The sequence below is a fragment of the Talpa europaea genome, assembly GCF_964194135.1.
Source record: "Talpa europaea genome assembly, chromosome: 6".
Classification (NCBI taxonomy): Eukaryota; Metazoa; Chordata; class Mammalia; order Eulipotyphla; family Talpidae; genus Talpa; species Talpa europaea.
In genome coordinates this window covers 96,090,811-96,112,139 of record NC_140072.1, presented here as the reverse complement: position 1 = coordinate 96,112,139, position 21,329 = coordinate 96,090,811, and the positions used below count along the sequence as shown (strand labels likewise).

Genomic DNA, 21,329 nt, shown 5'->3' with positions numbered 1-21,329 from the left:
CTAAGCAAAAGGAAGGGAAGCAGAAGTCTCAGAAGGCACTCCTAGAGGTAAGTGATTCTCAGAGTAGTATGAGCACTCCTGGGAGTCCCTGAAACAATTTTGGGAGCTCCAGAAGATTAAAAGTATTTCTATGTTATTTGCTTAGTTTACTCATTTGCTCATGAGTATACAATGGTGCTTTTCAGAAGTCATATAATACATATTAACAAAATGAATACAGAAGCAAATATGAAAATCTAGATGTCTGCTATTCAAGTTGGACATTAAAAAGATAAATAAAAACATGAGAAAACCCACAATATTTATTTTTGACTTGCAAAACAGTTATTTTTCATAAACACATGTTGGGCTTATTGCAATTGTTAAATGAAAAACAAATATTGAAAACAGTTCTCAATTTCTAATGTAACTATAGAAACAGATAATCCTCAAAGACAAAGGCTCTTTGGGGGGGGTCTTCAAAAAAGAGCAAAAAATGTTCTGAGATAAAAAGCTTGAGAAATATTAAAGAGATTATTTTTTTCTGGGCTTCAGATGGAAATTATTATCCACTTTAGATGGAAAATGTAGAAGTTATGTCTAGTAAACCAGTTTAGTCTATCTTTGAATCAAAGTGAGTAATAACATGCTTCAATATTTCATCAGATACTTTTTAAGCCATAGATTTATAATGACCAAAACCTGTGAGTTGAAATCAAGGGAAAATCTAAGAAATAGCCATGTGAATTTTTTTGTATGACAAACTATTAAAAATATTTAATCACCCTTTAAAAGAATTTCTTAAAAGGCTCTTGTAATAGGATCATTTTGACAAGTTTACAGTAAAGTCTTGGGGATAAACCTATGTGGAATAGATTGAATATAAGGAGTCTTTAGAAAACTGAAGTGTTTGAACAGGAAGACAGAAAGAAAATTTGAAGAGTGACAGATGGAAGTCAAAGGAAGAATATTTCAAGATTAGGGGCTCTTGGATGTGCATGCTGCAGAAAGGTCACAGAATAGAAAGACGAGTACATTTCCATTTAATTAGCGAAGAAGAAGGTTGCTAGTGACCTTGAAGAACAGTTTTAGTAAAGACATGGGTCAGAATGTAACAGGATGGTCCCCAGGAAAAGGAAAGGTTCCAGGTTCCCTGCCCAGTCCAAATGGAGGGTGGAGCTAAGCAGGGAGAGAAGAAGCTGCAGAGGAGACTGAGGAAGGAAGGAGGATGCAGCCAGAAGGAGACCTGGAGGAGGCACATGGAGCCTAGAGACATGTGAAGAAAGTGTGCCTGCCTTTTGGTTGTGGACTGGGTGACACAGATGTGGGTGAGACCTGTGGAGAGGAGTCAACGGCAGTTTTTGGTTTTCTTTTGATTTTGCTCTTTTCCTTCCGGGCTTGTCTGGTTGTTTCTGACCCTTTTCTGTGGGTCCCCACTGGAAGATGCTTTAGACTTGTGGCAGGCTTTGGGGCCTTGCTCTGGGCCAATCCTGCTTGGATGGACTTTTACACATGAGGGGACGGGTAACTTTGGGTGCTTGATTTAGAAACTAGATTCTTTGCCTTTCCTTTATTGTTTCCTAGTTGTATTAAAGTTTCTTCCCATTAAAGTCTCATATGTTTTGTGTTGATGCGGCGGATGGCAGGACCCATTTAAAATAGGCAGGTTTGCGGGGTCTGGGCTGCCCCTCTCCCTGCCCTGTAACAAGAAGATTAAGTATTAGCTGAAAAAGTAGAGTAATAGTAAGGTATAGAATTAAGTTGCAAAAAGGGGATAAGTAGGTTGATGGTTAAAATACGGGGAGAAGAAAAAATTTGTCAAGAATTTAAAGATTTGTCAAGAATGTTAAAGATATAAAAGAAAATGTACAGTGAATGAACAAAATTGTAAGGTGGGAGGAAATCAGATCCAGAATATAGAGGAAGATAATCTGCTCTAGCAGGAAGGAAGCTTCTTACACAGAACAAATGGGAAGTAAAATCGGTTAGGTATAAGTAAAAAGCTAATTTGAGGTATGGTGGCAGGAAGTTGAGGCAGTTCATGAATGAAGAATTTTAGCATTTCTGTGTAGTAGAAAGGAAAGAGGAGACAAGAAAGGGCTGAATATTTAAGGAGAGGATTTGAAATACCTACTATGAAAGACAAGGAGAAAACTGACTTAAACTTTTTAAAATGTAAATTTTCAGCAATTAACATGCATTATTATAAAGAGAATAAGGGATTTTTTTAAAGAACCACCCAATACATTTCAGAATGTTTTTTACCCAAAAAACTGAAATAAAGATAATTTAGTCTATGTTAAGAGTTAATCCCTTAGTTTTGAAGAAAGGTTAGTGACTACCCATCCTTGAACAATCAAGATTTGTAATGTTTTATTTTTAAGAGTTGAAGCAACTTTAAACAGTTCTCTCAGTCATTGTACTGCTACTATGCCTCCTTTACCACTCAAAAAGGTGAAAACCAGTAAATATGACAATTCTTAAACAGTAAAATCATGGTTGAAAAGTGTTTTAAGTTCACATATGCCTATAAACTGAATAATCAGTAAATTGAATATAAACAAAAATCTGTATAACTCACCATCTCTATTGGTTTCCCATTCTACATTTTCTTCTTCACTTTCTGGAGTTCTCTCCTTAGTGATTTTTATATCTTCTTTTTCCCTATGTCTCCCTCTTGAAGATTCTTTCTAAAAAGTGTATACATACACACATATATATATTACCATTTATTTGAAAAAAAAAAAAAAACTGTACAAGGTTTTTACTGTAATAGAATACCTCTAACCTGATTAATCTCTGTTTCTTAAAAAATCAGTTTTGCAAGTTATCACTTACCACTAAAAGTAGAAGTGACAAGTTCTAGAGAAGCACCACAATGAAAAGACTAATCTATTTTACTAAAAAACATGGTAAATGTAAAGAGTAAGACTTAAGAATACACAATGTATTCTAAACCTAATGCTTTAGTAGGCACTTGACAGTCTACATGCTAAATTTCTATGTGAAAAATCACAGAAAAATAGTTTAAAATGGATAAAATACAACAATGGGGTTTGGAAGTGACTATTAAAATGACTAATAAAGGGCTACATCTTCACAATGGTCTCAAAACTGCTTGTCTAAGATTTATCAGACATTACCATTACAGCATTTTCTTACACACCTAAAGATAATTCCAAACTCAATAATTGTATAATTGCTTAAAAGAAATTTCCCCTATTTGATGAAACCAAAATGGCGGCTGAAATAGAAAATTAGTCTTTAGATGACCACGAAAAAACAGGTTTTATATGTTATTCTAGGTGGAATAGTAGTCTACAGACAAAATGAACAATACTAATTCAGCTTATAACTTAGTCTACTACCTAAAGACTACAACCACATTTTATTAAGTGGTAAGAAAAAACCCAGTGTCATAGAGTTGGTATTTCCCTACCAGAGTATTTCACTTTTATTAACAGTCCAAATACTGACTATGAAAGATACAAATACACAAGAACATTAAATGCTGAAAATTCTTTCTGGACATTACCAGACATAAAATATGACTGCTTAAAATACAAATTAATTTAGCTTCAAAGCCTTCCTTTTTTCCCTAAAGAACTCTAGTACATATTATAATTTTCCCTAAATTTAGGTATGAATATATGTTTGAAGAAGTACTTGTTAACTCACAGCACAGACTAGACTGACTTAAAGATTATTCAAGAGTAGAATGAGCCATGGAAAAATTGTGTAAGGACAAAAAAGAAAAAGAAAACAAATGAATTCTTATTTATATATAAGACCAAAGGTAAAAAAGGAACACAGCTTATTTTTATTCTTCAAGTGAATTCTGTGTATCATTACTGAAGAACTATTTTCTATTCTCTCTATATATATATCTATGTATAGAAATAGATATATACATAGAGAGAATGTTCTATAGATTAAACTCAGTATAAATGCACACTGGTACACACTAGACCAAAAATTTATAGAAAAATTACCTTCAAATTACCAATATATTGTATTATTTCTATTTAAAGCACGATGAAACATGCAGCTACAAACTTAGTTGAAAACAATAGTGCTAGTACTGAAAAATCAAAATTTGCAAGATAGATTATTTTTATTTATTTTTTAAATGTCTAATAGGGACATGTATTCATTTTTTAAAATATTTTCATTTATTTATTTATACAATAGCTGGGGTACAGGCCAGAGGCATGAAAGGGTGAGAGGATTCACCAAAGACAGAACAGAGAGCAGAACAGGCACACAGACTGAAAGCACTGCTGAGGGGAGCAGCGGGCGCGACAGGAGAGGTCTGCCAAGCCATGTGGGATTCTCCCTGGCTGGCCAGGAACGAACCCACACTGCAGTGGCTGTGGACAGCTTCACAGCACTTTGCTCAACCTACTGTGCCAGAGGGGAGGCCTGAGATAGATTGTTTTTAATAGCTACAGAAGCAGAAATCTCAGTAAGTCTCATTCCTAATTTGTGTCCCTATTTCTTTACATTTACCCTATAGATTAAAATTATATAAAAATAATTTGAGTTGCCTATAATTTTTCAATATGACACTATCCTTGGGAGCTTAATAATAACTTTTATATTAAGTACTAATAACTTTATTATTAAGTACTAATAATAACTTTTATATTAAGTACTGAACAAAGGTTTCAATATGTGGTGGAATTTCAAGTTAGATTTTTTCCTAATACTTTGTCATGATCTACTTCAAATCATAATATAGAAAATTATTTTGAAAACACTTATTGGGCATCCCTGGTGGCACAAGGGGTTAAGCACCACACTATGAAGCAATCCACAGTCTCTGCAGCATGAGTTCGATCCCAGGCCGGCCAGAGAGCAACCCACATGGCGAAGCAGATCTCTCCTGTCTTGCCCACTGCTCCCCTCAGCAATGAGTTTCAGTCAGTCTGCCTGTTCTGTTCCCCACAATATCTCTGGTGAATCCTCTCACCCCTCCCCATCTCTGGTCTGTACCCCATCTCTTGTATGCATAAATAAATCTTAAAAACAAACAAACAAAAAAAGGAGATTCAGCAGGCAGAAAATCAGTAAGAATATAGTTCCATCAAATCAATTGTATATGTCATCTGTAGACTACTTTATTCAATGACAGCAGAATATTCTTTTCACACTTACATGGAACATTCTCCAAGATAGACCACATTCAAGGTCATAACATACACTTTTAAAACTGACCACAACGGAATTAAACTAGCGATCATCACTAACAAAGTAAACATGCAATTAAACAAAAACAAAAACAGCACTGAAAAATCCCAAAATATAAACAATACAGTTCTAATTAATTTATGGGTCAAAGAAGAAATCACAAGATAAAAATTTAAAATACTGCAAACTAAATGAAAACATCAAAATTTGCACAATGCAGCAAAATTAGTACTTAGTGAAACTTGAAGCATTAAATGTGTATAATGTAGGGGGGAATTAAAGATCAATTTCAAAAATCTAAGCCACTGGGTCTCCCTGGTGGCACAGGGGTTAAATCTCAGTGCTATCAAGCTATTGCCAGCCACTGCAGCAAGAGTTCAATCCCCGGCCTGGGGAGCTAACCCACTGGGCACAGCAGACCTCTCCTGACTTGCCCACTGCTCCCCTTAGCAGTGTATTTCAGTCAATCCACCTGTTCTGCTCCCCACTCTGTCTCTGGTGAATCCTCTCACCACCACCCCCATCCTCTGGCCTACACCTCAGTTCTTGTATGCATAAATAAATAAATCTTAAAAAAAAAAAAATCTAGGGCCTCCCCAGTGGTGTGGCGGTTGAACACTAAGCTGCAAAGCTGCCTGCAGCCTCTGCAGCGCCAGTTCGATCCTCAGCCTCCGTAGAGGGTCCCACATGGCGTGCAGACCTCTCCTACAGGGCAGCGCCCGCTGCTCCCCTCAGCAATGTACTTCATCAGTCTGTCTGTTCTGTTCCCTGCTCTGGCTCTGGTGAATTCTCTCACCCTCCCGTGATTCTGACTGTACCCAGTGCTTGTATAAATAAATATATAAATCTTTAAAAAAAAAAATTCAACAATGTACAAAAAGAATTATACACGACAACCAAATGGAATTTACCCCAATATGCAAGGCTGGTTCAACATTTGAAAATTAATACCATCCATGTCAACAAATAAAACTCATATGATTGTATCAACAGGCACACAGAAAAAGCATCTGACAAAATCCAACACACATTCACGATAAAATCTCTTGGTGAACTACAAACAGGTGAATTTCTTCCACTTGATAAAGATTAGCTACAGAAACCTACAGCTACCAAATACTTAATGATGAGAAACTGGAACATCAGGAACAAGGTAAAGATGTCCCTCTCACCACTGCTTTTCAACATTGTACTGGGAATCCCTGAGAATGCAATGAAAAAAAGGAAATAAAAAGTATACAGATTGAGAAGGAAGAAAGTCTGTTTGCAGATGACCTGCTTACTCTTGAAAGTGATAAACAATTATATGAAGGTGGCAAGATACAAGGTTAATACACAAAGTCAACCACTTTCCTCTATAATATCAACAGGTGGAATCTGAAATTAGAAACAATACCATTTTAGCTTAGCACCCCTCAATTTAAATACATAGTGGTAAGTGTAACAACATATTTATAAAATTTCACTTGGAAAATTACAAGACTCAGATATAAGAAACCAAAGTATAATTAAAGAGATTCCATGTTTATGGACAGGAAGACTCAATTTGTCATGGCATCATTTTTCCCAACTTGATCTATACATTCATTGTAATCCCAATCAAAACCCAATGAATTAAATTTTGGATATTAGCAAACTGATTCTAAAATTTCTATAAAGGGAGGCAAAAAAACCCAGAATAGCTAAGATAATATCAAAGCATTAAGTACAAATTTGGAGGCCTGGCACTACACAAATTCAAAATTTACTAACAAAACTACAGTAATAAGTACAGTGAAAGAACTAACAGATAAATAATAAAGTACCCAAGAAAAGATCCACACAAATGGAGTCAACTAACCTTTGACAGAGGACTTTTCAACAAATGGTCCTAAAATGAACGAACATCCAAATGTAAAAAAACAAACAAACCAAAAACAGAATCTAGACACAAACCTTAGACTCTTCATAAAAATCAATTCAAAACAGATCACAGGCCTAAGTATAAAATTCAAAACTAAAAAATTTGCAAGAGATTAAGATAAAATATCCAAATGACCATGGGTATAGCTTTTTAGGAAAAATATCAAAGGCACAGCCATGATAAAGCGGACTTCATTAAAATTATGAACTACTACTCTATGAATGATATTGTCCAGAGAATGAGAAGACAAGCCAAGTCTGGGGAAAAATATCTGCAAAAGACACATCTGATAAAAGACTTACCTAAAATACACAAAGAACTCTTAAATTCAATGATAGAAAAACCAGCAGCCTGATTATAAAATGGGCAAAATTTCTAAACAAAATCTTACCAAAGATGTACAGATGGCAAATAAGCATATGAAACATGATTAACATATTACTTTAATGCATATTAAAGTAACAATGAGGTACTCCTACACACCAATTACAATAGTCAAAATCTGGAACACTAATTTCAGAAGCTAGTGAAGATTCAGAACAGGAACTCTCCTTCATTGCTGGTCAGAATGCAAAATGGTAGTTACTCTGTAGGACAGTTTCGTCTTAGTAAACACTCATCCCATACAATCCTACAATCACATCCCTTGATAGTTAACCAAAAGAGGTGAAAACATGTCGACACATAAAACTGCATATGGATATTTATAGCAGTTTTATGCATAACTGCCCAAACTTGGAAGCAACCTAGATGTGCTTCAACAAATAGTGGTAGATCCAGATAATGGAATATCATTAAGCATTAAAAAAAAAAAATGAGCCATCGGGCCTCCCTGGTGGCGCAAAGGGTTAAGCACCACACTAGGCTCTGCAGTTGGATCCCAGGCCAGGGAGGGAGCAACCCACATGGTGCAGCAGACCTTTCCTGACTCACCAGGTGCTCCCCTCAGCAGTGTACTTCAGTCAATCAGCCTGTTCTGTTCCCCACTCTATCTCTGGTGAATCCTCTCATTGCCCTCCCCCCACTCCCCCCTGCATCTCTGGCCTGTACCCCAGCTCTTATATGCATTAATAAATCTTTAAAAAAAAAAAGAGCTATCAGGCTGTAAACAAGCATGGCAGAATCTTAAATGCATATTACTAAGTGAAATAAGTGAACCTAAAAAGGCTACATAGTATAATTCTAACTCAATGACATTCTGGAAAAAGCAAAAGTGGCCACATTAAAAGAAGCCAGTGGTTACCAGCAGATAGGGGAAAGGAAAAGATGAATAGGTAGAAAGGATTTTTAAGGCAGTGAAATTATTCCATATAATACTATAATGGTGGACACATGTCATTGTACATTTGCCCAATTGCACAGTGTACAACACCAAGAGATGTGTCAATGTAGGTTCGCTGATTTTAAGAAAAAGTTACATTTGAATGATGCAGAGAACTAGGAACTGTCATATGTTGCCAGCAACAATGCAAATGGGATGACTCTTAAAAGATTATCATTTATCATTTAGTAGTTACACAGACATTTACCTTTGACAACAATTACATTATACAAATTTGTTTAGCCCTAAGATACACTAAAAAATTTTTTTAATGCACAAAGCTATTAATTGTAGTTCTATATGCAGTAATAAGATGGAAATAACCTAAATGCTTGACAAAAGACTGACCAAATGATGTATGTACATTCATATAATGAAGTACTATGTAAATATAAGAAGGCATAAAAAATATCTCTGCATATTGTTCTTACTGGTCTTGTGGATACAGTGTTCAGCAAAAGAGCAAAATAAAGAAAAATGTTTACAATGTGCTACCTTTTACCTAAGAAAAATACCACTACATAAATATTAATTTGTATGTATACACACACACACAAAAACCACATATGTGTGTGTGTGTGTATATACAATTGACTCTTGAACAACACACCTTTGAACTGCGTAGATCCACGTATATGCAGATTTTTCAAACCTTCCTCTTCCTCCTCTTTCTACTCAACGTGAAGATGAGGACGAAGACCTTTATAAAAATACATTTATGATTTTCATAACATTTTCTTTTCTGTTTACCTGACTGTAAGAATACAGTATATACGATTAAAAAAAAAAGTGTTTATCAACTGTTTAGGGTACTGGTAAGGCGTCCAGTCAACAGCAGGCTATTAATAGTTAAATTTTGGGGAAGCCAAAAGTTATGCATGTATTTTCCAACTCCGCACAGGGTTGGCACCCTAACCCTCACGTTGTTCAAGTGTCAACTATGTCTATATACACTTATATAGATATTAAACAAATAGATATAAAACCCCCCTAAAACATATCAAAATGAAATCAATCAACCTAACCATGTAACAATTGTGTTGTTTAACCACACAGAGAACTATTTCAAGTTACTTAAAACACAGTTATTTGATTATATAGTCCTGATAAACAGAATGAGAAATCTGAGTTAGCCTAAGTACAACAAAGAAAATCTCAAATTGTTCTCAGTAATCACAACCGCAGTAACATGTTTTTAGTAATACTACTGTTTATTATTCTGGAACTATTAAACATAAGATAATGCAAATGAGTAACATCAACAAGAAAAAAACTGTCAGTCTGAGAAGTGATACAACTATGAAATAAAAAAAGTCCTGCAATTCTAAATCTGAAATATTTGAACTCATGTTTGTATGCTTTTAAAGATCAGATACAAATGAATTTCCTAAGCATGCCCAATAAAAAATCCTAAAAGCAATTGACTAATATAGAGGTAATAAACTCCAAGTGAAGAAACTGGGGGTAGGGGAAAACACCTGATTCCAAGTGGAGACCATCAAATACACACAATGAGCTGGGAACATTATTAATAGAAACAAAAAGACTATCAAAAACTACTGAGATTATGTCAAAGCAACACATAACATCATCAAAATTAAAATATTTTGAAAGAAACCACAATGAAAAGGGAAATCTCACACTGAGAAAATAATATTTGCAATACATATATCTCACAAAGGACTGGTATTCAGAACACATAAAAAAAAATCACAAATCTGGAATAAGACAAAAAGCCCAGTTTTGTAAACATTCACAGTAAATATGTGACAAGATGTTCAACATCACTAATCATCAAGAAATGTAAATTAAAATCAGCATATATCCACTAGAATGACTAAAATGAAAAAGAATAAGAGCTAGCAAGAATGCAGAGAAACTGAAACTTACACTATAGATGGAAATGTAAAATGGAACAACCACTCTAGAAAATGGTTTAGCAGTTTCTTATAGTTAAAAGTAAACATATCACCCAGCAATTCTACTGCAAAGTACTTATCCACAAAAAGCATGTCCATGCAAAGATTTGTACACAAGTGTTCACTGCAGTGTTATTCGTAAGAGCCAAACTATAAGCAATCCTAATGTCTGTCAACTGGGGAATGGGTAAACAAATTTTTTACAGCCATATAACAAAACAGCAGTCATCAATAAAAGGAACTGACAGGAGTCACAACATGGCTGAATCCTAAAACCATTATGCTAAAAAAACTGAAACTAATACTAGTGTATATATTTTCTGATTCTGTTGCAGAGACAATCAGAGGGTGCTAGGAGCTGGGTTTGGGTGGGGACTAACTACAAGTCCCCACAATGTATGTTCTAGGCTAATGGAAACACTGTATCTTGATGTGACAGGGACTATATAGGTTATGTGCATTTATTAAGACTCAAGTGGTACAATTAAAATGGGTCATTTAATTTTTGTAAATTATATCATAATAAAGTTAATTTTTAAGATGCTCTCAAGATCTATTCTTAAGCATTCCCTAAAGATAAGGAAGTGGCATTTGAGGGAAAAAAAAGTGGTACTGAATGAATGTTGGAAGCAACATAAGAACTCCTATTTAACTTAAATATAAGTACAAATAATTATTAGAAATATTTAAATTTATATTATATAGCAGTTAACATACATACATACATACATACATATATATATATATATATATATCTTTGTCCTGTCAGCAGAGAGGTCTAAAAGAAATGACACCCTAGCAAGAACACGCACATCTAACACCCTTACTGTCTTCTCTCTCTAAACTTCCCCCACCAAAAAATAAAATAAAATAAAATCAGGCTGTACGGCTGTGAGAACGAAATCCTGCACTACCCATGCATACCACTTGGGGAAGAAAACTGAGGCCTCCAGCCAATTTCCAGTATCAGTAGCCAGACATGTGAGTGAACAAATCTAATGATTCCATCTTTAAAATTTCAGTATTTCAGCTAAGGTTCCAGAAATCAAAGAAGAAATAAGTCATGCCTACTGCACCTTTTCTTTCTGAAGTCCTAACAGAATTCATGAAAAGAATATATGATTATTTTATAACAAGATTTAACAACTAGAGCAATTCCTTTCATCAAAAAATACATTTGCAGATTATACTAGGTTAAAAGCATGGTAATTTTAAAATATAAAATGAAAATTTATGTTTAAAAATCACTGCAATTATTCCTATACTATACATTCATTATCAAAGTCCTACTAGGCAATATATATTTTATCTCCATTTATAGTCTTATCCTTCTACACTTTTTCCTTTGAAATAAGCAATATTCATTTTGTTCTACAACTCTATAGAGATTTGGCTCCTAATTTTTTTATTTGGTGAGTATCTAACTGCTCTTATTTTAAATGTAAAGTCTTTAAAAAGAAATTGCACATATATTTATTTCCTCACTTGGTTCTCACAATTTGTGATATTAGTGCATATATTTATTTTATAGTTTAAAAGCAAGGTCAAAAAACAGTAAAAGTCTTAAAGCATTCTGACTTAAAATCCTTTGCTGCACATGATCACTTTTTTGTAATAGACATAGTACTATCTCTTCTTTTAGTTTACCCTTCCCTTATTTACCCAGAAATACATAGATTTAGAAAAGGAACAAAGTAGGGGATATTTGTGGGCAGAGGGCATCTAAGAGTGACAAGAATAGACTATGAAACAAAACCAATAATTACCTTTACACCCTAGGAGATACACTTCCCAAAGACAGGAAGTTTAATAAGAAATTAGTTTTCAGTTTAACATATCGGAGAACCAAGCATTGACAACAGGAAAGACTACTGTCATGTCCAAAGTCAAATAGATGGTAGCCCAGAAGATATCTGAAATAAGATGGAAATTGGTGAGCCAACTTGTGATTCAATTATAGGCTGAGATCTGAAAAAGTAATTTAAATTGTAGTCTCTTAAATAGATTCAGAGTTGAAATTAAGGATAAATGAAAGTTTATATAAATTTTTTGTTTGAAGTTAAGGAGGAGGGTAGGAAACAGTACAAAATAAAGAAAATGATCCTTTGGAAAAATACTGGACAATGGACTAAAAATATTTCAATGTCTCAAAAAAACCTTTGAAAATGACTTAGAGGAACCAGAAAAGGTCATTAAAATGGTAAGAAAAATGTAAAAAATGATATACGCATTAGTTGAAACATATTCCAATTGTTTTAATTGCCAATATGAGAGAGTAATGAAAAAGTCAAGACCTTTAAAAACAAAGATGATAAAAAATACTGTAGACAAGCAGTTTTAAAGTACTTAAAGTCACTGAACTGTACAACTGTGTTTAAAGTGGATAATTTTATATTTTTTAGCCCAATTTAAAAAATGGGGGGAATCAGAACATTCAAAGACCTCCACACATTTGCTCTGATATATTTTAGATGAGCAAAGGGGTTTCTCAGTATATCACTAAATCCTAGATATCCTCCCACACTAATGAGTTATTTGATTCTTTCTTGAATGCAGCCACAAAATCGTTCCTAAGAAACAAGGACTGCCCTACCGTGCATGCATGCCCCAATTATGAACAAATACTTGAATAATCCCCCTATCTGACCTTATGTATTCAGAGGTTTAATTTTGATTTCAAAGCACATTTATCTTTATGCTCAAATCACATAAAATAACAAGCATCTGTTATAAAAGAAACAAAAAATTCTCTCAATAGGTTGAAAATTTCTAGTACTATAAAAATGTAGTATTATTTCATGAGTATTTAAAGTAGTCATTAGTGTCAGTACACGTACTGAAAACAAGGCCAAAAATTAGCTGTCCATAATGATATGAGCCTAGTATACCATAGGGGCCAAAAACCACTTCTCTCTCCTCTCCATCTTTGTTAATGGCATGGAAAGTCCACAGTTAGGTTTAACACCTCCTCCTCCATTCATTCTTTTGGTCAGCAAATTCTATTGACTCTTCTTAAAATAAGCCTCTCACTGTGTTAAATTCAGTTCCATTGTGCTAATCAGCTTGGTTGGAATCACCTAGATAGCCCTTTTAATAGAAACATGAAGCCACATATATTTTAGATGATCTGTTGACACATTAAAAAGAAAAAAAGTTAGGTAAAATTAAAACTCTGCTATTTTATTTATTCCAATATATACAAAACATTATTGCTAGATATTTTCACCATAAAAATATCCAGCATTCTCACTGGACAGAGCAGACCCAAGACTACCAGGGAGTCTTAAAAACAGGCTGCACATGAGATTTGCTTTTTGTTTATTGAGTAAGTGAACTTACTCTACGAATACAAGGCTCTTTACTCTCAAGCCAAACCCTGACTCAGGCACATTCTTACTTGCCATCCTGTCCTAATCTACCTCTTCATTTTATCCACCTGCTGTAATTCCTATACTTCAGGCACAAGGTTCAGTTTCTCAAACACAACTCCTTTAAAACTCCTTATTGTTATCGTGGTTCCCCCTCCCACCTCTTTCTAGACTTTTACCCCACTCCTCCTCCATCCCCTAGACTTTCATCCCTCTCCTTCTTTATCCCATTTTTTTCAACAGTATAAAGTAATTTTGTCTCTGTGAAGTGCTCTCTGATTTGCTAGGCAGTTAATTCACTCCGTTATGCATTACACACATGTCTCTGTGACATACTATCATACTCTATAGACTTATAATCTATCCATTAGAGAACGTCAGGGCTACAACCTCATAACTTACTCATAAGAGTTCAGGTAAAATGGCAGAGAAGAGTTTCATCAATAACACAAAGAGACAACCCACAGAGTGGAGAAAAATTTTTGCAAATTATATATATGATAAGGAACCTGCATCCAAATAACAGAGAATTTTTATACATCATCAACAAAAAACAGCAATCAAAAAAGTGGGCAAAGGATCGGAATAGACAGTTTTCCAAAAACATATACAAATCATCAATAAACATATGAAAAGTAGTGTGACATCATTAGTTAGCAGGGAAATGCAAGTTAACACTACAAGATTACCACTTCATACCCACTATGACTATAATCAAAAAGTTAGGTAGGGCTTCCCTGGTGGCGCAAGGTGTTAAGTGTCAGCACTATGTGGCCATCCACAGCCACTGCAGCACGAGTTTGATCCCTGGCCAGGGAGGTGCCCCACATGGCGCAGCAGACCTCTCTCGTCTCACCCGCTGCTCCCCTCAGCAGTGTATTTCAGTCAATCTGCCTGTTCTGTTCCCACTGTCTCTGATGAATCCTCTCACCTCCCCCCTATCCCCCACACCTCTGGCCTGCACCCCAGCTCTTTCATGTATAAACCAGTAAATCTTTAAAAAAAAAAAAAAAGTTAGGTATTAACAAATATTGAGGGCCTCCCTGGTGGCGCAAGGGGTTAAGATGCAACCTATGAAGCTCACCGCAGCCACTGCAGCACGAGTTTGATCCCCGGCTGGCCAGGGAGCAACCCACATGGTGCAGCAGACCTCTCCTGACTCGCTCACTGCTTCCCTCAGCAGTGTATTTCAGTCAATCTGCCTTTTCTGTTCTCCACTCTGTCTCTGGTGGATCCTCTTACCACCCACACCTCTGGCCTGTACCCCAATTCTTGTATGCATAAATCTTTAAAAAATATATTGACAAAAATGTGAAGAATTTAAAACCTCACACACTGCTAGAAAGTAAAATGGCGCAGTTGTGTTGGAAAACATACTAACAGTGCCACAGAAAGGTTAAAGAACAGTTTTCATATGACTCAGCAGTTTCACGCAAAGAAATGAAAACATGTCCACACATACAAAAAAACTTGTATGTGAATTCTCACAGAGGTATCATTCATAAGAACCAAAAGATGGAAACAACCCAAATGTTCATCAATGATGAATGGATTACAATATGTGGTATATTAATACAATGGAATATTATTCAGCAAAGACAAGGAATTAAACAATAATACATCTTATAATCTTTCATGAACCTTGAAAACACTATGCTAAGAAAAAGAAGCTCATAACAAAAAAACTACATTTATGAGTGGCTGAAACAGTCAAATCTGGAGTAATAGAAGGATGACTAATAAAGGGTATGGGGTTTCTTTATGGATTAATATTCTAAAATTGATTGTGGTAATGGGTATAGGACTCTGAATATTTGAAAAAAACATAGGGTACACTTTAAGTATGTCACTTTTATAGTATGTGAGTTATTTACAAATAAATCTGTTACAAACACAAGAGTATAACAAATTTTTTGGAAAAATAATTTCCAGGGAAGATTTCTATTCCTGACAAACAGCTATGCTTTTTTTTTAATTCAACAAACTACATCACAAATTGTGTTTATCTTTTGTCTTCATAAGTTAGGAAAATTACCACTAAATTTTGTGGTCATGTGTTTTTCTCTTTATCTGAGCTTTTAGTTCAGTTTCTGTCACCACCATGCCTTGCTTTCATTGATTTAATTTATAAATGTTCTCTACTGTAAGCTATTTCAAACTTTCTTGGAAGCAGGCATGACATCATAGCTATGTGATTTCTGAAAACTTAAGAATTCATTTAAGATACTCATAGTGCTCAAAGTACAGAAACACTATGAAATTCAGCTTAAGATCTGTCAACCAATTCCCTTCATCTTAACTACAAGAACTGAAACACTTAGAGAATTATGAGTTTTTTGAAAGATAAGTTCCATTATCCACACTGAACACTGAAATACATTATCACACACTTAACCTATATTTAACACACAAGATATTTAAAATGGAATGTAAATAACAAATCACTACTGAAATTTAACTTTGTTTTGGGAAATTCATGCCTACCCTAACAGGTGAGGATGAGTCCTCTGTATTTCGTTTCTGGGACTCAGTGTCCACATCTTGGCGCTTGTTCTTCATTCTTTCTCTGAGATCCCCTGTAGGTCGTTCTGGTGACCTTTAACCAAAACAAAAACAAACAAACAAAAAATCTGTATTTATATAACATTTTATAGGGATACAAAGACATAAATTTATAAATTTATAATATAATTTTTTAACTGTCTATGGCCCCTAAGTTCAAAGAATTAATTTGTTTCAGTTTAAATATTAATGTATAAAATATGAGCACTCAGAAGTTTTCCATCAATACCAATCAAAATATACACATCAAAATTCCATAGGCTGGCAAGTACCAGTGATATGAATATGAAATTATTGATATATGTGAGTTGAAAAAAACATATTTGGAATTAACTGCTTAATCTGTTTTCCTATTGATCAGATAAATATATTAGTTATATTTGAAATGTGAAAGCAGGAAGACAGTTTTAAACCACAATATCCCAAAATTAATCTAAAAGTAACAATGTTTTCATCTATATATATACATGTAGTTGGATGCAACTTCAACAACTGAGAAAATGTTTTATGCTTCTGAAGAATTTCTGAAATTCCTAAAATTTTCTTAAAATTGAAATTATTTCAGAATAGAAAATAGTTCAAGGATTCTGAGCAATAGTCTGGACAGTTATTTTATATTCAGTTGTGGAATTTTTTTTTAAAGAAAACACATAATTAAATTAAATACTGCAAGGCTTCATTCATAATTTATACTAGAAATTTAAAAAATGACAATTCAATAATTTTCACACCTTTACTAAATGAGTAAAAACAAAGCAGAGATGGACTACACTGTGCCTTTAAAGAATACTCTAGACCCAGGGCAATAAAAGTTCAGGAGCAGTTTATTTTTTTTGGCCACCAAAAAAGTGCTATATATTCTCTTTAAAAGATAAAAATAAATCAGACAAATATTTAATTGTATTTCAATAGCTGAGCAACAAATCAATTCTGTCAATTTAGCAGTCATCAATACAATCCATAGTTAGTGAAGAAATAATTTCAGTTAATTCACTTTAAAGGATCTCATTAAAGTTTGTGTGTAATTTTATAGATTTATATTAAATGTTTTAACAGTCAATGTTGGACTTGAAAATGGAACTTATTAAGAACCCGTACATTCTTTAATTTTAATTAAGTACATGTAAATCTTATGTGTCCTAGTTTCTTTTATGTAATAAAATAGTTTATGAATTTGTTTCTACTCTACCTTAACAGTACCTTGCAGCGTGCTTTATGTACAATAAATGCTCTATAAATGATTTAAAAGTCTTGTAACTAAATAAGCATTTTTGAAATACATTGTTTTTCTTTCCATCTTTGAATCACATTACAAATTATATTTTTCTCCCCTACTGATAAAGGGAAAAATATACAAATACAAAAGAAACTATCAAATGGAAAAACATACACAAAATAGCAAAATTACAGCAAACATCTTCATTCTAAGTCTAGCGATGATACTTTTTTCCAGTTTAGACAAATTTTCTGCCTACTTTCCTCAAAACTATCTCCCATATAAAATTCTTAGTCAGTTAATAATAAATTTCAGAGATCAATTAAAGCACGTATTAAAAGTAGCAATCTAAACAAAACAGTGAAATAGTTTCCCCTGAACAAATAAAGATTAATGTTCCCACATTAGCAAAAGGGACAAATGACAATCTAAATACAAACAAAAGAGTATTCAGCATCACAAGAAAATTAAAATGTACAATATTTAAATAGTTAATGTTAGCTCAAATTTTAAATTCTACTAAAATCTATATATTAAATTAAAAATCTATATATTTTATATTATATTATCTATATAAAATCTATATATTAAATTCTAGTAAAATCTATATATACACAAAAAATTCAATTTAAAAAATATCTTCAAACACTAATGTTCAGTTTTTATACTGCCTTAGTCAAAGCAATCAGCACACTAAATTTTAGGACTAGGTAAATGACTTATTTATCAAACAAGTTTAAACTATGTTAATGACAGTCTTTATGTCTGTATATTTAAATACCATAACAAAAATACCATGAAGAAAAATGAAAGGTCTTTACTGGGAAAGTTTATCTTTGTCTTCATTAAAGGCAAAACATTATTCTAGACAATAGCACACTTGTCCTATATAAACACTTACTTTCATTTACATGAATACATTTTGATAAGGGATTTGGCAAATGCTTTTCACCTATACAGCATTAGATTGTTTTTTGTCATTACGATTTGAATTTACAATATCTGAAAAGAGCTGAAATTATATCCTATCTAAATCTGAATATTTTAAGAGTTGAGAATCATACTCACTAAATATAAATTCATAAAATTTTGCTGTCTCATATAGCAATTTAATACATAACTAGGAAAAAAGCCACATATACTACAAAAAAGACCTATTATCAGATCAAGCAAATATTGAGCAAATAAGTTAATTTTAAGGCAATTGTTTAATTAACTTTGAAATCAGTAACTGAGAAGATCTTGTTGATCTGTGACTAGTGATACTACTACCAAAATAGAAATCTGACCAAATATATGGTTATTTCACACACATATACTAAATTACAGAAGTCATCTTCTAAAAGTGTACAAACAATTCAAAGTTCTCAATTTACCTTCTATAACTGCTGCTATAACCTTTACCACGGGGTGAAGGGCCATGCACGAATCTACAAGTGTTTCCATACAGACAGTTGCCAGTCTTCAGCCAGTTACGGCACTGAGTCTAAGAGACAGATATTACTAAGTAAATTTCATATTTATTTCTGGAAAAAAGATACTAGTGGGACAAAATTTAAACAAACACTATCAAAATTCCAGCTAACCTGAAATATATTGCTACCCAAGGAATAAAAGCATCATAACAGAAAATGAAAAGCCCATAAACCCTATCACTCTTTTCATTTTAATGAAGGATTTTTTTAAAACTTACTGAACCAATACTCATCCAATACAAAACCTTTATACAAATCAGTATTTCAAGAATAGGATTGTTAGAGAGCCCCTGTGGCTGTACTAATGACAACTCACCTCTGTTGTACTGCCAGTGCTGGGTCCAAGCCTTTCAAATACACTGGGTCTTCGGGATGTGCTATCAGATATGGTCTTGGTATTTTCCACTGTGACTTTCCTTCTAATTTTTGACATTTTGTACTACTTCAACCAAAAAAAAGAGAGGCAAGACTGTAAAATCCTTCAGTTTTAAATAAATAAGCCCATAACTTATGAGTTAAAACTGCAAATAACATTATAAAATTATAGAGGATTTTCCTTTACAGTGAAAAAAAAAGCATAGGAGAGTTCACAGGAAAACAGAAGACGCACACTATTAGTGAATTATAACAAATCTGAAATCTGTTGGCTAGAATTTTAGTCTTCTACAAAGTGAATACGATTCTACTCAGTTTTCAGAATACATTAGACCTCAGATAACATATAATCAATGTTCAGTTTCTAAGTTCCTTATAAAAATTGTTTCAAAATTTTAGTATTTTTTTATAGGAATTATTTAATTTCTAAGTTCTCTTTTTTTTTCTTTTTCTTTTTTCTGTGGGACCCTCCCCGGCAGCCGGGGAACGAACCGGCACTGCAGAGGCTGCGGGCCCAGCGCTCAACCTCTGCGCCACCAGGGGAGGCCCTTAGTAACTATCTTTTAAGGAAAGTTGCCCTATCACTCTCCATCAACTGGTTAACTGGAAAAGAAAGTTACATCAGGACCTCCCCTGTGGCGCAGAGGGTTGAGGGCAGCGCTGTGAAGCTGTCCACAGCCTCAGCAGCGTGGGTTCCATTCCCGGCCAGCCAGTAAGATTCCCACATGGCGTGGCAGACCTCTCCTGTGGCACCCACTGCTCCCCTCAGCGGTGCATTTCAGTCGTCTGCCTGTTCTGCTCCCTGTTCTGTCTCTGATGAATCCTCTCACCCTCCCGCACCTCTGGCCTGTACCCCAGCTCTTGTATAAAAATAAATAAATCTTAAAAAAAATAGTTATATCAAATAAAATGGGAAAATAAAATCAGATGAGATTTATATTGATAAAAATGATGTTTTATACAGTTTAAATGAAAATATTAGTTATGTTTCAAAAACTAACTCAGGAGAAAGATTAATACTATTTAAATATTTTGTCTTACAGAGGTCAAAAAAGAACAGTCCGAGAATATTTAATTTCCAACAATATAAGAAAAATCTAAAAGTTGTTAAAATGACTTTCTCTCAAAATAAAAAGAACTAGAAAAATTCAAGGTGCTTCTACAACCTATATTCAGAAGTTTCAACAATTCATTACAAAAGTAATGAACAGGTTATAAGATATTTTTACCATTAGTAACAAAAAGTTGAAATATGTATTTTACAACATTAAATTCTAGACCTAGAGTACACTACTCTAAAAAGAAAAAATAACTAAGAATATCATAATTTATCAACTTAAACATTACTTGAAATTTCACTAGTTTTCAAAAGTTCTAGAAAGAACTGTGGCAGCTGAAATAAAAGTCCAATTGGTATAGAACTGGTCTCTATAAAGCTCGTAATTGCTCTTTAATGTGTTTTCAAAGGAAAGACAAATCACTTGAAATAAAATCATGGTAACACCAAAGCAAAACTAAAAAAAAAAAAATTATAAACAATGTTTAGTTCAGTTAGATACTACTTTTCAGGTCCCATTTTTGTTTATTATTAAATTTTTTTCCCTTATATCATTGTTCCTATTTAAAAAGACCCAAGGGATAAGAATATTTGACAAACATATTGAGACAACGAAATATGGGGGAAATGTGAAAAGACACAATATGGTAGTTTTACACAACAAAACAAATCAGAGACATCCTGCAGGGGAGGAAGAGGGAGAGGGATCAGAGGGAGGGAGGGAGGAGCACAGGGGACTGTGGTGATGGTGTATGGCTGCACTGGTGAAGGAAATTCTATGGAGACTACACCTGGGGGGTGGGAAGCAAATATTGTTCAAAAATGAACAAGGATGTAAAAAATAAAAAATAGTAATAAAAAAACAATATGGTAGTTTTAAATTAGAAAACTGTGTATTCTTTTTTCCCACATAAAATGCAATCTCCATTTTGCCAGCAATTAAATTTTAGTGATTCCAAAAGAA

General features: G+C 33.8%; 1 protein-coding gene across 1 annotated transcript in view; it reads right to left on the bottom strand.

Annotated features, from left to right (window-relative positions):
- Positions 1-19,338, bottom strand: part of ZC3H13 (zinc finger CCCH-type containing 13) — a gene marked incomplete at its 3' end in the record, with an annotated part of 73,259 nt that extends 53,921 nt beyond the window's left edge. The window contains exons 1-3 of the mRNA XM_084234889.1: positions 19,250-19,338; positions 16,165-16,276; positions 2,561-2,669 (exon numbers count right to left, since the gene is read on the bottom strand). Of these exons, the coding sequence (XP_084091015.1) occupies positions 2,561-2,669; positions 16,165-16,239 (184 nt within the window). The 5' untranslated portion in view covers positions 16,240-16,276; positions 19,250-19,338. The remainder of the gene's footprint in view (positions 1-2,560; positions 2,670-16,164; positions 16,277-19,249) is intronic.
- Between the last annotated feature and the right edge of the window lie 1,991 nt (positions 19,339-21,329).